The sequence below is a fragment of the Salvelinus namaycush genome, chromosome 13, assembly GCF_016432855.1.
Source record: "Salvelinus namaycush isolate Seneca chromosome 13, SaNama_1.0, whole genome shotgun sequence".
Lineage (NCBI taxonomy): Eukaryota > Metazoa > Chordata > Actinopteri > Salmoniformes > Salmonidae > Salvelinus > Salvelinus namaycush.
Window position 1 is genome coordinate 34,071,340 of NC_052319.1, and position 17,510 is coordinate 34,088,849.

Sequence of the window (17,510 nt, forward strand, 5' to 3'; positions counted from 1 at the left end):
GACAGAGAAGCTATGTCTGGTAAGAGAAGGGGCGGGGTGTGTGTCTATTTGTCAATAACAGCTGGTGCGCGATGTCTGATATTAAAGAAGTCTTGAGGTATTGCTCGCATGAGGTAGAGTACCTTATGATAAGCTGTAGAACACACTATCTACCAAGACAGTTCTCATCTATATTCTTCGTAGCGTCTATTTACCACTACAAACCAATGCTGGCACTAAGCCCACACTCAATCAGCTGTATAAGGTCATAAGCAAACAGGAAAATGCTCATCTATAAGTGGCGCTCCTAGTGGCCGGGGACTTTAATGCAGACAAACTTAAATCCATTTGACCTCATTTCTACCAGCATGTCTAGACCACCTTTACTCCACACACAGAGACACATACAAAGCTCTCCCTCGCAATCCATTTGGCAAATCTCACCATAATTATGTCCTCCTGATTCCTGCTTACAAGCAAAAACTAAAGCAGGAAGTACCAGTGACTCGCTCAATACGGAAGTGGTCAGATGACACGTATGCTACGCTACAGGACTGTTTTGCTAGCACAGACTGGAATATGTTCCGGGATTCGTCCAATGGCATTGAGGAGTATACCACCTCAGTCACCGGCTTCATCAATAAGTGCATCGACAACATCATCCCCACAGTGACCGTACGTACATATCCCAACCAGAAGCCATGGATTACAGGAAACATCCGCATCGAGCTAAAGGCTGGAGCTGCCTCTTTCAAGGAGCGGGACACTAATCCAATCTCTTATAAGAAATGTTGCTACTCCCTCAGACGAACCATCAAACAGACAAAGCGTCAATATAGGATTAAGATTGAATTCTACTGCCTTCCGAGTGGCGCGGTGGTCTAAGGCACTGCATCGCAGTGCTAGGTGTGCCACTAGAGATCCTGGTTCGAGTCCAGGCTCTTTCGCAGCCGGCCGCGACCGGGAGACCCATGGGGCGGCGCACAATTGGCCCAGCGTCGTCCGGGTTAAGGGAGGGTTTGGCCGGCAGGGATGTTCTTGTCCCATCGCGCTCTAGCGACTCCTGTTGCCGGCCGTGCACAATGCACGCTGACACGGTCGCCAGGTGTACGGTGTTTCCTCTGACATATTGGTGCGGCTGGCTTCCGGGTTACTCGAGCGTTGTGTCAAGAAGCAGTGCGGCTTGGCTGGGTTGTGTTTCGGAGGACGCACAGCTCTCGACCTTCGCCTCTCCCGAGTCCGTATGGGAGTTGCAGAGATGAGACAAGACTCTAACTACTGTACCAATTGGATACCACAAAATAAAAAAATAAAAAATAAGGGGGTACAAAATTATAATTTTTTTAATATATTGAATCCTACTACATCGTCTCTGACGCTCGTCGGATGTGGCAGGGCTTGAAAACTATTACGGACCACAAAGGGAAACCCAGCCGCGGGCTGCCCAGTGACATGAGCCTACCAGACGAGCTAAATGCCTTTTATGCTTGCTTTGAGGCAAGCAACACTGACGCATGCATGAGAGCACCAGCTGTTCCGGACGACTATGTGATAACACTCTCGGCAGCCGATGTGAGCAAGACCATTAAACAGGTCAACATTCACGAAGCCGCGGGGCCAGACGGATTACCATGACGTGTACGCAAAGCATGCGCGGACCAACTGGAAAGTGTCTTCACTGACATTTTCAACCTCTCCCCTAGATGTTTCAAGCAGACCACCATAGTCCCTGTGCCCAAGGAAGCGAAGGTAACCTGCCTAAATGATTACCGCCCCGTAGCACTCACGTCGGTAGCAATGAAGTGCTTTGAAAGGCTGGTCATGGCTCATCCCGGATACCCTAAATCCACTCCAATTTGCATACCGCCCCAACAGATCCACAGATGACGCAATCTCAATCACACTCCACACTGCCCTTTCCCACCTGGACAAAAGGAACACCTATGTGAGAATGCTGTTCATTGACTACAGCTCAGCGTTCAACACCATAGTACCCACAAAGCTCATCACTATGCTAAAGACTTTGAGACTACAACGATGAGACAGCCTATAGGAGAGGTCAGAGGACTGGCAGTGTGGTGCCAGGACAACAACCTCTCCCTCAACGTGAGCAAGACAAAGGAGCTGATCGTGGACTACAGGAAAAGGTGGGCCGAACAGGCCCCCATTAACATTGACAGGGCCGAGAGTTTCAAGTTCCTTGGTGTCCACATCACCAACGAACTATCATGGTCCAAACACACCTAGACAGTTAGGAAGAGGGCACTACAACACCTTTTTCCCCTCAGGAGATTTGGCATGGGTCCACAGATCCTCAAAAAAATCTATGGCTGCAGCATCGAGAGCATCATGACCGGTTGTATGGCAACTGCTCGGCATCTGATCGTAAGGCGCACTACAGAGGGTAGTGTGTATGGCCCAGTACATCACTGGGGCCAAGCTTCCTGCCATCTAGGACCTATATACTAGGCGATGTCAGAGGAAAGCCCAAAAAATTGTCAAAGACTCAAGTCACCCAAGTCATAGACTGTTCTCTCTACTACCACACGGCAAGCGGTACCGGAGCACCAAGTCTAGGACCAAAAGGCTCCTTAGCAGCTTCTACCCCAAAGCCATACGACTGCTGAACAATTAATCAAATGGCCACCCGGACTATTTACATTGACACCCCCCCTATTTGTTTTTACACTGCTGCTACTCGCTGTTTATTATCTATGCATAGTCACTTTACCCCTACTTACATGTACAAATGACCTCGACTAACACATTGACTCGGTACCAGTACCCCCTGTATATAGCCTCGTTATTGTTATTTTATTGTGTTACTTAAAAAAATATATATACTTTACTTGATTTGGTAAATATTTTCTTAACTCTTTCTTGAACAGCATTGTTGGTTAAGGGCTTGTAAAGTAAGCATTTCACCTGTTGTATTCGGCGCATATGACAAATAAAGTTTGATTTTATATTTCTGTTTTTTATTTTTAATACATTTGCAAAAAAATCTAAAAACCTGTTTTTACTTTGTCATTATGGGGTATTGTGTGTGTAGATTGATGAGGGGGGAAAACTATTTAATCCATTTTAGAATAAGGCTGTAATGTAATAAAATGTGGAAAAAGTCAAGGGGTCTGAATACTTTCCGAATGCACTGTATAGTTATTGTAATGGCCTCGCTCTGCCCTTCTCTCTTAGGGATGGGTGGCATGCCTGGTATGATTGGGTTCAAGGGTGACGTAGGTCCTTCAGGTCTGCAGGGGGAGCAAGGAGGACCGGGAGCTGCTGGGAAGTATGGCTGGCCAGGTGTACCCGGACCGGCTGGTGTCCCTGGACCAACAGGAAGCACCGGACAACCAGGTCAGAAACATGACTGACTAACTTCTCTTTCTTAACTTTTTTTCTGTTTGCTTTGAAGAGATAGAACCTAATACACTGTGTATGTGTCTCTTCCAGGTTTGAGCGGAAACAGGGGTGATCAGGGGGACCCTGGCACACCAGGGCCCATAGGACTGAAGGGGACACTGGGGGAGTTTGGTAGTCAGGGCGCTGAGGGAAACACCGGAGACCAGGGTGACCCCGGAGTGCCAGGACCTACAGGACACTCTGGCCTGCCAGGGTTCAAGGGTAAGTTATTATACACAGTGGAGTCATGTTCTGTGCAATGTTCTACTTATAGAGTTAGTGGTCATATATGGTCAGACTCTCACAGTCCACATGTCATTTTCTAATGAATAGTTGATATGAAGATGCGATGTCACACTACAGTTTTGCAGTGAGGAATGAAATACACTGAGTATACAAACATTAGGAACACCTGCTCTTTCCATGAAATAGACTGACCAGGTGAATCCAGGGGGAAGCTATCATCCCATATTGATGTCACTTATTAAATCCACTTCAATCAATGTAGATGAAGGGGAGGAGACAGGTTAAAGAAGGATTTTTAAACATTGAGACACTTGAGACATGGATTGTGTATGTGTACCATTCAAAATATTGTTGTGCCTTTCTGAATGGGTTATGGTAGTAGGTGCCAGGGGCACCGGTTTGAGTGTGTCAAGAACTGCAACGCTACTGGGGTTTTCATGCTCAACAGTTTCCAATGTGTATCAAGAATGGTCCACTACCCAAAGAACATCCAGCCAACTTGACACAACTGTGGGAAGCATTGGAGTCAACATGGGCCAGTATTGTAGAGTCTATGCCTCGACGAATTTAGGCTTTTCTGAGGTCCAAAGGGGGTGCAACTCAATATTTGGAAGGTGTTCTTAATGTTTGGTATACGCAGTGTATATCATAACTAGATGCTGATGTGAGGACTATCCTCCTGACTTGAGATGTCACTTCCTGTTCCAGGTATCAAAGGGTCTCGTGGCATGTCAGGGTTTGGAGGAATGCCTGGTGTGTCAGGCCTGAAGGGCTTCTCTGGACAGAAAGGAGAGACTGGCAATCCCGGCGAATTTGGACAGAAAGGAAACATGGGCGACTATGGTTCAAAGGGTGAGACTGAACTGCCATTAGAATTGTGTGTGTTTCTGTGCTCTACTGCTCTCTTTCCGTCCCTCACTTTCTCTTTCGATCCTTTTATCTGATTTGACACTCATTCTCACCCCCGCTGTCTCCTAGGTGACCGTGGTCTGAGGGGTCCAACTGGCGAGAAACCCCACATCTCTCGTCAGATCATCAAAGACATGAAGGGGACAAAAGGAGAAGATGGAACCACAGGACAGATCGGATTCACTGGACCCAGAGGTGAGTAGGGATATTCAGGCTTCATGCCCTCCCTATCCCCCCTCTCTTCTTCATTCACATTCTGCCCTCCTCATCCTCCTTTTCATTTCACTAGTCTCATTCTGATCCCCTCTTCACCTTCCCTCTCTCTCTTCCACAGGTCCTAAAGGTTTTCCCGGTGTTCCGGGAATGGAGGGCTACCACGGCATTCCCGGAGACCCCAGCGATGAGAAGGGTTTCCAAGGCAACCCAGGCGCGCAGGGACTTCCGGGGCCAAAAGGAATGCCTGGTCTGACAGGATCAAACGGAATCAGCGGCTTTCCCGGGATGTCTGGTCACAGGGTGAGACCATGTTGTCTGGTTCCCATTATGTCTCTGCTGCAGCCTGCACCTGTAGTTTTCATGCTAAACATGTTCAACGACCAGGTTAGAACAGACGGACATCTCTGTCCGATCTAATGCTGTATCTCTATGTGTGTTTTTCAGGGGAATAAAGGTAACCCCGGTGCCTACGGATCCTCAGGAGATCCAGGAGTGAAGGGTGTCAAAGGTATGACGCCCCCTGTCCGTCCCAAAACTCATGGAAACGTACAGTACCGTAGATGCCAGTAGTCATCCAAACTCCACTTTCCAGCAGTTTCAACTCAGTTAAATCTTGTCTTTGTTAACCTCTAACGCCTACCAAACCCGGATCCGGGATCCCCCCCAACACAAAAGCTGACTAGCATAGCCTAGCCTAAAGTTACAGGGATATCATAAAAAAAAATGTTCATGAAATCACAAGTCCAAGACACCAAATGAAAGATACAGATCTTGTGATTCAAGCCATCATCTCTGATTTGTAAAATGTTTTACAGGGAAGACACAATATGTAAATCTATTAGCTAACCACTGTTAGCAAAAGACAACAATTTTCTTACTCCACCATTTTCTTACTGCATCAGTAGCTATCACCAATTCGGCCAAATAAAGATATTGATAGCCACTAACCAAGAAAAAACCTCATTAGATGACAGTCTGATAACATATTTATGGTATAGGATAGGTTTTGTTAGAAAAATGTGCATATTTCAGGTATAAATCATAGTTTACAATTGCACCCACCATCACAACTCGACTAGAATAAATACACAGAGCAACGTGTATTACCTAATTACTAATCATAAAACATTTCTTAAAAATACACAGCTCACAGCAATGGAAAGACACAGATCTTGTGAATTCAGACAATATTTCAGATGTTCTAAGTGTTTTACAGCGAAAACACAATAAATCGTTATATTAGCATACCACATGTGCAAACGTTACCAGAGCATTGATTCTAGCCAAAGAGAGCGATAACGTAATCATCGCCAAAATATATTAATTTTTTCACTAACCTTCTCAGAATTCTTCAGATGACACTCCTGTAACATCATATTACAACATACATATAGAGTTTGTTCGAAAATGTGCATATTTAGCCACCAAAATCATGGTTAGACAATGAGAAAAGTAGCCCAGCTGGTCAGAAAATGTCGGGCGCCATATTAGACAGTGATCTAGTCTTATACATAAATACTCATAAACTTGACTAAAAAATACAGGGTGGACAGCGATTGATAGACAATTTAATTCTTAATACAATCGCTGAATTACATTTTTTAAATTATCCTTACTTTTCAATACAGGTTGCGCCAAGCGAAGCTATACCAAACAAAATGGCGGCATAAGCGTTTAACATTTTTCGACAGAAACACGATTTATCATCATAAATTGTTCTTACTATGAGCTGTTCTTCCATCAGAATCTTGGGCAATGAATCCTTTCTCCGGTCTAATCGTCTTTTGGTCGAAAGATCTCCTCTTGTCCGGTCGAAATGGTCACTAACGTTCACCATGCACTCGAAAAGTGCCCAGCGCTTCAAAGTGTATTACACAGAAATGCCATAAAATCGCCCTAAACGGATATAAATTGCTATAAAACGGTTCAAATTAACTACCTTATGATGTTTTTAACACCTATAACGAGTAAAAACATGACCGGAGAAATATTACTGGCTAAACAACCGCTTGGAAGGAGGCAAGTCCGACGTCCTTCGTGCGTCAGGCGCAGGCAGCAAAAGAAAGCTACTTCCGGTATTTGGTGTTTTATACAGGCCCTGATTGCGCAATCGACTCCATTCAAAGCGTCACCACGTACTGACATCCAGAGGAAGACGTAGGCAGTGTCTGTTTCTCCATAGCATTTACAGGGACATTACAACCGACCTGGGAACAGGGGCCAAGATGTCTGAAATCTCACTCCCTGTCATGAAAAGTGCTGTAGAAGGAGTTCTGTTTCACTCAGAGACAAAATTCCAACGGCTATAGAAACTAGAGAGTGTTTTCTATCCAATAATAATAATAATATGCATATTGTACGAGCAAGAATTGAGTAGGAAGCCGTTTAATCTGGAGCCCGATTTATGCTAAGTCGAAACAGCACCCCCTATATTCGCAAGAAGTTAAGCACTTGGACTCGAAGCTAAAGTCCCAGGCCTATTTAACAGTTCCACAGAAGAAAGAATGAGTAGTAAAAGGTACTTGCTGAAATACGTGTCATTGTTTCCTTTTCCAGGTGAGGGGGGTGCCGTAATCGACATGCCCGGATCCACAGGACTGAGGGGGCAGGATGGTTTCCCTGGGGTTCCAGGTGAGTCACTCATTCAGACTGGCTTCCTTCATTTGCACTAGGAACTACAGATGTTGTATCATAATTTCATCACTCTGTTGTCGCAGGAAATTCAAAGGAGCCTCTTGATTTACATGAATTCAATGAAAACCCGTAGTTCTCTTTCTCTCACTAGATATCACACCTAAACTATAGCTGTAGCCTATCAAAACTAATTTCCTGTTAGAAATAATCACTTTTTTATATACAGTACCAGTCAAAAGTTTGGACACACCTATTCATTCAAGGGTTTTTCTTTATTTTTACTATTTTCTACATTGTAGAATAATAGTGAAGACTTCAAAACTATGAAATAACACATATGGAATCATGTATTAACCAAAAAAGTGTATAACAAATCAAAATATATTTTATATTTGAGATTCTGCAAAGTAGCCACCCTTTGCCTTGATGACAGCTTTGCACACTCTTGGCATTCTCTCAACCAGCTTCATGAGGTAGTCAGCTGGAATGCATTTCAATGAACAGATGTGCCTTGTTAAAAGTTGTGGAATTTCTTTCCTTCGTTTGAGCCAATCAGTTGTGTTGTGACAAGGTAGGGGTGGTATACAGAAGATAGCACTATTTGGTAAAAGACCAAGTCCATATTATGGCAAGAACAGCTCAAATAAGCAAAGAGAAATTACAGTCTGTCATTACTTTAAGACATGAAGGTCAGTCAATCCAGAAAATGTCAAGAACTTTGAACGTTTTTCAAGTGCAGTCACAAAAACCATCAAGCACTATGATGAAACTGGCTGTCACGAGGACTGCAACAGGAAAGGAAGACCCAGAGTCAAATAAAATAAAATAAAATAGTATATGTCACATACGCCGAATACAACAGGTGTAGCCCTTACAGTAAAATGCTTACTTACAAGCCCTTAACCAACCATGCAGTTTTAAGAAAAATAGGTCTTAAGTAAAAAAATAGATAAGTAAAAAATGACAGTAGCGAGGCTATATACAGGGGAGTGCTGGCACAAAGTCCATGTGTGGTGGCACAGGTTAGTCAAGGTAATTGAGGTAATATGTACATGTAGGTAGAGTTATTAACATTTAACATTTACATTTAAGTCATTTAGCAGACGCTCTTATCCAGAGCGACTTACAAATTGGAAAGTTCATACATATTCATCCTATTCATCCTGGTCCCCCCGTGGGAATTGAACCCACAACCCTGGCGTTGCAAGCGCCATGCTCTACCAACTGAGCCACACGGGACCATTAAAGTGACTATGCATAGATAATAAACAAAGAGTAGCAGCAGCGTAAAAGAAGACAATGCAAATAGTCTGGGTATCCATTTGATTAGCTGTTCGGGAGTCTTATGGCTTGGGGGTAGAAGCTGTTAAGAAGCCTTTTGGACCTAGACTTTTAGGGCCTTCCTCTGACACCGCCTGGTGTAGAGGTCCTGGATGGCAGGAAGCTTGGCCCTAGTGCTGTACTGGGCCTTATGCACTACCCTCTGTAGTGCCTTGCGGTCGGAGGCCGAGCAGTTGCCATACCAGGCAGTGATACAACCAGTCAGGATGCTCTCGATGGTGCAGCTGTAGAACTTTTTGAGGATCTGAGGACCCATGCCAAATATTTTCATTCTCCTGAGGGGAAATAGGCTTTGTTGTGCCCTCTTCACAACTGTCTTGGTGTGTTTGGACCATGGTAGTTTGTTGGTGATGTGGACACCAAGGAACTTGAAACTTTCAACCTGCTCCACTACAGCCCTGTCGATGAGAATGGGGGCGTGCTTGGTCCTCATTTTCCTGTAGTCCACAATCATCTCCTTTGTCTTGATCACGTTGAGGGAGAGGTTGTTATCCTGGCACCACACGGCCAGGTCTCTGACCTTCTCCCTATAGGCTGTCCCATTGTTGTCGGTGATCAGGCCTACCATTGTTGTGTCGTCGGTGTTGGAATTGTGCCTGACCATGCAGTCATGAGTGAACAGGGCGTACAGCAGGGGACTGAGCATGCACCCCTGAGGGGCCCACGTGTTGAGGATCAGCGTGGCAGACATGTTGTTACCTACCCTTACCACCTGGGGGCGGCCAATCAGGAAGTCCAGGATCCAGTTGCAGAGGGAGGTGTTCAGTCCCAGGGTCCTTAGCTTAGTGATGAGCTTTGAGGGCAGTATGGTGTTGAACGCTGAACTGTAGTCAATGAATCGCCTTCTCACATAGGTGTTCCTTTTTTCCAGGTGGGAAAGGGCAGTGTGGAGTGCAAAAGAGTTTGCATCATCTGTGGATCTGTTGGGGCGGTATGCAAATTAGAGTGGGTCTAGGGTTTCTGGGACAATGGTGTTGATGTGAGCCATGACCAGCCTTTCAAAGCACTTCATGGGTTCAGACGTGAGTGCTACGGGGTCTGTAGTCATTTAGGCAGGTTACCTTAGTGTTCTTGGGCACAGGGACTATGGTGGTCTGCTTGAAACATGTTGGTATTACAGACTCAGTTAGGGACAGGTTGAAAATGTCAGTGAAGACACTTGCCAGTTGGTCAGGTCATGCTCGTAGTGTACACGTCCTGGTAACCCGTCTGACCCTGCGGCCTTGTGAATGTTGACCTGTTTAAAGGTCTTACTCACATCGGCCACGGAGAGCGTGATCACACAGTCGTCCGGAACGGCTGATGCTCTCTTGCATGCTTCAGTGTTGCTAGCCTCGAAGCGAGCATAGAAGTAATTTAGCTCATCTGGCAGGCTCGTATCACTGGGCAGCTCGCAGCTGTGCCTCCCTTTGTAGTCTGTAATAGTTTGCAAGCTATTCCGACGAGCGTCAGAGCCGGTGTAGTACGATTCAATCTTAATCCTGTATTGACGCTTTGCCTGTTTGATGGTTCGTCGGAGGGCATAGCGGGATTTCTTATAAGCTTCCGGATTAGAGTCTCTCTCCTTGAAAGCGGCAGCTCTACCCGGATGGCAGCTCAGTGCGGATGTTGCCTATAATCCATGGCTTCTGGTTGGGGTATGTATGTACAGTCACTGTGGGGACGACATCATCGATGCACTTATTGATGAAGCCAGTGACTGATGTGGTGTGCTCCTCAATGCCATCGGAAGAATCCCGGAACATATTGCAGTCTGTGCTAGCAAAATAGTCCTGTAGCTTAGCATCTGCGTCATCTGACCACTTCTTTATTGACCGAGTCACTGGTGCTTCCTGCTTTAGTTTTTTCTTGTAAGCAGGAATCAGGAGGATGGAATTATGGTCAGATTTGCGAAATGGAGGGCGAGGGACAGCTTTGTATGTGTATCTGTGTGTGGAGTAAAGGAGGTCTAGAGTTTTTTTTGGTTGCACATTTAACATGCTGGTAGAAATGAGGTAAAACGGATTTAAGCTTCCCTGCATTAAAGTCCCCGAACACTAGGAGCGCCGCCTCTGGATGAGCGTTTTCCTGTTTGCATATGGCCGTATACAGCTCATGGAGTGCGGTCTTAGTGCCAGCATCCGTTTGTGGTGGTAAATAGACAGCTACGAAGAATATAGATGAGAACTCTCTTGGTAAATAGTGTTGTCTACAGCTTCTCATGAGATACTCTACCTCAGGCGAGCAAAACCTTGAGACGTCCTTACTATAATATTTTGTCCACCAGCTGTTGTTTACAAATATACACAGACCGCCACCCTTTGTCTTACCGGAGGCGGCTGTTCTATCTTGCCGATGCAGCGTAAACCCTGCCAGCCACGACTCGGTGAAACATAAGATATTACAGTTTTTAATGTCCCGTTGGTAGGATATACGTGATCGTAGTTCGTCTATTTTGTTATCCAATGATTGTACGTTGGCCAATAGGACTGATGGTAGAGGCAAATTACCCATTCGCCGTCGAATCCTTACAAGGCACCCCGACCTACGTCCCCGATATCTCAGTCTCTTTCTCATGCGAATCTCAGGGATTTGAGCCTTGTTGGGTGTCTGAAGTAAATCCTTCTCGTCCGACTCGTGAAAGAAAAAATCTTTGTCCAGTACGAGGTGAGTAATCGCTGTCCTGATAACTAGAAGTTATTTTCGGTTATAAGAGGCGATGGCAGGAACATTATGTACAAAATAAGTTAGAAATAACGTGAAAAAACACACACAATAGCACAATTGGTTAGGAGACCGTAAAACAGCAACCATCTCCTCTGGCGCAATTTGACAATCTTGGTGTTCTCTGGCAAATGCCAAACGTCCTGCACGGTGTTGGGCTGTAAGCACAACCCCCACCTGTGGACGTCGGGCCCTCATACCACCCTCATGGAGTCTGTTTCTGACCGTTTGAGCAGACACATGCACATTTGTGGCCTGCTGGAGGTCATTTTGCAGGGCTCTGGCAGTGCTCCTCCTGCTCAAAGGCGGAGGTAGCGGTCCTGCTGCTGGGTTGTTGCCCTCCTACGGCCTCCTCCACGTCTCCTGATGTACTGGCCTGTCTCCTGGTAGCGCCTCCATGCTCTGGACACTACGCTGACAGACACAGCAAACCTTCTTGCCACAGCTCGCATTGATGTGTCATCCTGGATGAGCTGCACTACCTGAGCCACTTGTGTGGGTTGTAGACTCCGTCTCATGCTACCACTAGAGTGAGAGCACCGCCAGCATTCAAAAGTGACCAAAACATCAGCCAGGAAGCATAGGAACTGAGAAGTGGTCTGTGGTCACCACCTGCAGAATCACTCCTTTATTGGGGGTGTCTTGCTAATTGCCTATAATTTCCACCTTTTGTCTATTCCATTTGCACAACAGCATGTGAAATTTATTGTTAATCAGTGTTGCTTCCTAAGTGGACAGTTTGATTTCACAGAAGTGTGATTGACTTGGAGTTACATTGTGTTGTTTAAGTGTTCCCTTTATTTTTTTGAGCAGTGTATAATCTATCATCCTGCTTCAGGATTATTTTACTCCTGCTACAAAACTGGTCAAATTAAGATCCTACATCTGCATGGACTGGTGAGAGCAAATACCTGGTAGGCCTCCACCATATTGCTTTTACCTATTCTATGTTATCAGATCAGTGCAGATGAAGAAAATGAGTCTACTTAAGATGCTCTCTGAGAAGTGTTACCATGGTAACAGTGTTCCTGATGCCCTCTGTCTCTCCCTACAGGTCAGAAGGGCTACATTGGGAATCTGGGAGACAGGGGCGGTGGAGGTTTCCATGGTATTGAGGGCATGAAGGGCGTGCCAGGTGAACCTGGCACAGGAGGACCTATAGGTAAGAGACTTGACTTCCTGCTCTGTTGCTCACATTATTAGAATGAGTGTCATTCATTGCCTGTGTCTGACTGTTACCTGTCTGACTCTCTGTGGTTGTTGTCTCCAGGATCTAATGGTCAACAAGGGTTTCCAGGCAACCAGGGTACGAAGGGATGGCCTGGGGTTCCCGGAGAATCAGGCACACATGGACAACCAGGTTTCCCCGGACAGAGAGGTACACACACACGCACGCACGCACGCACGCACACACACACACACACACGGGTGTGCACATACACAAAACCTTTGCCTTAACACTGTGTTTGATCTGCTCCTCTCTGCAGGTTTCCCGGGACTAAAGGGTATATTCGGACTGGATGGGCTGAAGGGTCAGAAGGGCATCCCCGGACTTCCAGGTCAGGATAACTTTGGAACCCCAGGTGACCCCGGTGCTAAGGGAGCGAGGGGAGAGACAGGTATACCCAACTCCGAGGTCGGGACACCCGGATCGCTGGGTTTGAAGGGAGTTCAAGGACAACCAGGTTAGTCACTGCTCCTAAAGAAACATTGCATATTTTTGTTGCAAAGTTTGGAGGACATTTTGTGTTTTATAGTGTCTAACACCTCCCTCTTCTCTTCTTGTCCTTAGGTGACCAGGGCCAGGTGGGACCCCCAGGGTTTCAGGGCCCCCAAGGGCCACAGGGCACCTCAGACAGACCCGGACCATCAGGAGAACCTGGCTTCCCTGGACCCAAAGGACTGCCAGGTGGAGTAGACAATGACGGAGTGGAATGTGTAGATTTAGAGTAGATTGACTGAGTTTTTATCCTCTGGGATGTGTAGTGTGTGAAGTGTTTTGTGTGTGTATTTGGTGTGCTAATAATGGTTGTTTTGTTTTGCAGGTTTCCCTGGGCCCCGTGGTTTCCCTGGTGAGCCCTCTCAATATGGAGAGAAGGGTTTAGCTGGCCAGTATGGCATCACTGGATTCCCTGGTCTGAAAGGAAAGCAGGGGGATCAGGGACCATCAGGATACAAAGGACAGAGCGGAGTGTCTGGGAAGAAAGGTGCGGATCATATACTCTTAGAACAAAAGATGCTATCTAGAACCTAAAAGGGTTCTTTGGCTGTCCCCGTAGGATAACAAAACATCATTCTGGATTCTTTTTGTAATTCCTACATGGAACCAAAAAGGGTTACCCTATGGGGAAATCCGAAGAATCCTTTTTGAACCCTTTTTCATAAGAGTGTAGGATTATAGTATAGATTATAGTATAGAGTAGAAATTCCAAAATACAATCCAGAATTATGTTTTGTTATCTGTTTCACTTTTGACAGACAGGGAATATTGAGCTGTTTAATATTTCACTGAAACAGTAAAAGTAACAGCCATGGCTTTTGTCGCAAAGGTGTGAAGGGAGGTCAAGGGATGATGGGATTTCCTGGTAGGTCTGGTTTCCAAGGAGACCGAGGTCCTTCCGGCCCAAAAGGAAGTACTGGACTCACAGGTAAGGATGTCATCTCACTCTGTTTGATATCACTCTGCACATCACTATAATTCACCTGAAAATCACCTACATTATCATGAAAGTTGCCTGTTTCTCACGTACGAACTGTGTGTGGCCTGGTCTGGTCCTGCAGGTTATCCAGGAGCCCCAGGTAACCAGGGCCCAGCCCCACTACCCCCCAGGATGCCAGGAGAGAGGGGTGCTCCAGGTCCTCAGGGTATCCGAGGACCGGAGGGGGTACGAGGGGAAAGCGGCCCGAAAGGACCCCCTGGAGATCCAGGTAGGAGAATGTGTTACAGTGTTGTTGTATTGTTGTCAATATAATAGACTGTTCTATATACAGTTGCTTCTGTGGGATTAGCTAACTTTTCTCTGACCTTTTTTCCCCCCATTTTCCTACTTCCTTACCCCTTAAACTTTACCCCTATTCCCCATCTCCCCCTCCAGGCTACTTCGGGCCCCAGGGGCAGAAGGGGATGCCAGGGGTGGGTGGCAGACCAGGTACCCCTGGGTACCGTGGGAATGTTGGAGGGAGGGGCCATCTTGGTCTGCAGGGCATGGAAGGTAGGTACAGTATGGCAGGTGTGCCAGGGCAACGGGGCATATTAGAATTACAGCACTCAGGCCTGGATTAAGAGAGGGAGATGGGGAGATGGTTTCCCCCCTCTTTGGACCAAAGAGTGTTATTGGTCTGAATGAGCCACTAGTATATTATGAGAGAAATGACCCATGGCCTGTAGTGATTATTAGTTCTGTAATTAGCTTACTGATAAAGGGATTTTAGGATGCTGATCTGAAACAAATTAAATCCACTATTCCATTTACTGTTTTTATGGTGGTGTGATTTATTAGACCCGGAAATGTTATGTTTTTAATGTAAATACATTTTAACCACACAAACATTTAGAAAAAAAACCAGACAAAAACATTGCACATGTTTTATATATAACGCACAGATGCATTTGAACCTCTCTCTCTCTGACCCCTAGGTCACCGTGGTAACCCAGGTACTACAGGGTTGCATGGCATGCCGGGCCGCAGTGTGAGCGTGGGATACCTGCTGGTGAAGCACAGCCAATCAGAGCAGACCCCCATGTGCCCCGTGGGCATGTCGAAGCTGTGGGACGGCTACAGTCTGCTGTACTTCGAGGGCCAGGAGAAGGCCCACAACCAGGACCTAGGTGAGAAAGAGATAAGAAAAACTAAAAGACAGGAAATTCAAATAAACACCACATGATTATTGGGTTATACTCGTATCTATTCAGATTTGATTGGCAGATAGAACAAGTAAGGATGTCTCAAGTTTGCCTGTAGTGGCTATAGCTTAGCGTCATCATTTTATATGAATACATTTGTTGGTTAATTGATTAATCGGTTGATTGAATTGATCTGTCGATCCCAGGTCTGGCGGGCTCCTGCCTCCCTCGTTTCAACACCATGCCCTTCCTGTACTGCAACCCCGGAGACGTCTGCTACTACGCCAGCCGCAACGACAAATCATATTGGCTGTCCACCACCGCGCCCCTTCCCATGATGCCTGTGGAGGAAGGTGATATCAAACCCTACATCAGCCGCTGCTCTGTGTGCGAAGCTCCGTCCGTTGCCATCGCCGTGCACAGCCAGGATATTACCATCCCACAATGCCCTGCTGGCTGGCGCAGCTTATGGATTGGCTACTCCTTCCTCATGGTGAGTCTCTTTGCTTACTTATCTACACGATCTGAAGTGCCCTCCTCTCCTTGTCTCCCATTCTTCATCTCTACTGATCTGAAAACGCAGGACAGGTGAAAGCAATATGATTGAAGCCTACTGGGAATTTGCTTTAATCTGTTCAGCTCTTTCATGTCAGGGAATATAAATTCCATAGGTAGGAAGTTGAATAAGACGTTCGTATCAGTGTTCATACCTCTTACCCCTTCCTCTCATCCCCCTTTCCCCCCAGCACACGGCAGCAGGTGACGAGGGTGGGGGTCAGTCTCTGTCGTCTCCTGGTTCCTGTCTGGAGGACTTCCGTACCACGCCCTTCATCGAGTGTAACGGGGCCAAGGGCACCTGCCACTACTTCGCCAACAAACACAGCTTCTGGCTCACCTCCATCGAACAGTCCTTCCATGCCGAGCCTGCCTCAGAGACCCTGAAAGCAGGCCAGCTCCTCTCACGCATCAGCCGTTGTCAGGTCTGCATGAAGAACTTGTGACCTGGCTCACCCGAAGTCTCCGTTGACCCTGTGATGTAACTTCCTGTGACCATACCCCCCTGCCAAACAATTCAGGTAGTTATTGCCTTCGGTCTCAGGCACAGATCTAGGTTTAGCTTACCCTCCCCAATTCCTAACTGTAGCCATGAAGCAGAAACGCAAAACTAACCTTAGATCAGCATCTATGGGGCAGCTTCATCCTACTCCCCCGAACCTTGGCTTGTGAGGACTGAAGGACTGTGTGAACGCTTCAAGTGGAGAGAAATGTGCTGTGTTAAGAAAAAAATCCCTGCCATAAAGTCAACAGCGATATGAAATATACATGTAAATGCTCTTTTTAATTGTTTGTCCTATTTGTTATGGTGCTCTCTCTAACTTATTACCTCAGCTATAATTATACACCAAACATGTTTAACTGACCATACCAAGAACATACAGCTGAAACAACCAAAGATGCCCGTGTGTACACACTGCTTCAGTTATCAAATTATTTACTAAATTGATTGTGTGTACTGCTTCAGTTAATACGTTTAAAAAAAAAATGTGTTTGTTTTATTCAGGTATAAGTGCTATTGCCACTTCACTAATACTGACCCTCAACCAATTACATCGTGTTCGCACATAACATAAGAGCCACTGTGCAAACTGTTGCCTGTGTTTGTTCGCTATATATCAACTGTATGTATGTATGTATGTATCAATATATTTTACAGCTCTTACCCAAATCTTACATTCACACATTGCTTCGATCACAAAATGCACTGATTTACATCTGCTGAATGAACTTAATTTGCTCATAACTAAAAACATTGTTTTACCCATGACAAAACATTTTCCCCAGTATACATTCTTCATATGAACAGTCAGCTCAGTCTCTGCTGGAATCAAGCCAGCACAGAAATGCCAACGACTCTGTCCAAAGTCTAAGCTACGAGGACTGGTTGAACAAAAATCTGGTCAGCGATCCCTCCAGAGCATTTATTTGTTTATCACATTCTAGGTCCTAGGAAGTAGTCTGTGTTGAATTGGCCATTAAAAGAATAACACCAGTTTTATATTGCACATTTCCAGCCACTTCTATCCACTTCAGATGAACGGCTTTATTTGGCCATTTGTTCAATGTAATTATGTTGAATACCATTAGGTGCTATGAATCCATAGAAATGTATTGTAATGGTGTCATAACTAAAATAAATTGTTTTGTTTGTTGTACTTGATTGTTGAATTTGCATTGA

The 17,510-nt window shown here is 45.8% G+C and overlaps 1 protein-coding gene across 1 annotated transcript in view; it reads left to right on the plus strand.

The window, feature by feature from the left end:
* Nucleotides 1–17,487, plus strand: part of LOC120058104 (collagen alpha-2(IV) chain-like) — a 36,538-nt gene extending 19,051 nt beyond the window's left edge. The window contains exons 27-44 of the mRNA XM_039006579.1: nt 3,175–3,336; nt 3,433–3,603; nt 4,336–4,479; nt 4,606–4,731; nt 4,871–5,052; nt 5,197–5,260; nt 7,309–7,383; nt 12,485–12,592; nt 12,701–12,808; nt 12,918–13,115; nt 13,223–13,339; nt 13,476–13,637; nt 13,980–14,078; nt 14,212–14,358; nt 14,526–14,642; nt 15,068–15,259; nt 15,481–15,767; nt 16,021–17,487. Of these exons, the coding sequence (XP_038862507.1) occupies nt 3,175–3,336; nt 3,433–3,603; nt 4,336–4,479; nt 4,606–4,731; nt 4,871–5,052; nt 5,197–5,260; nt 7,309–7,383; nt 12,485–12,592; nt 12,701–12,808; nt 12,918–13,115; nt 13,223–13,339; nt 13,476–13,637; nt 13,980–14,078; nt 14,212–14,358; nt 14,526–14,642; nt 15,068–15,259; nt 15,481–15,767; nt 16,021–16,275 (2,714 nt within the window). The 3' untranslated portion in view covers nt 16,276–17,487. The remainder of the gene's footprint in view (nt 1–3,174; nt 3,337–3,432; nt 3,604–4,335; nt 4,480–4,605; nt 4,732–4,870; nt 5,053–5,196; nt 5,261–7,308; nt 7,384–12,484; nt 12,593–12,700; nt 12,809–12,917; nt 13,116–13,222; nt 13,340–13,475; nt 13,638–13,979; nt 14,079–14,211; nt 14,359–14,525; nt 14,643–15,067; nt 15,260–15,480; nt 15,768–16,020) is intronic.
* Nucleotides 17,488–17,510: the final 23 nt, after the last annotated feature.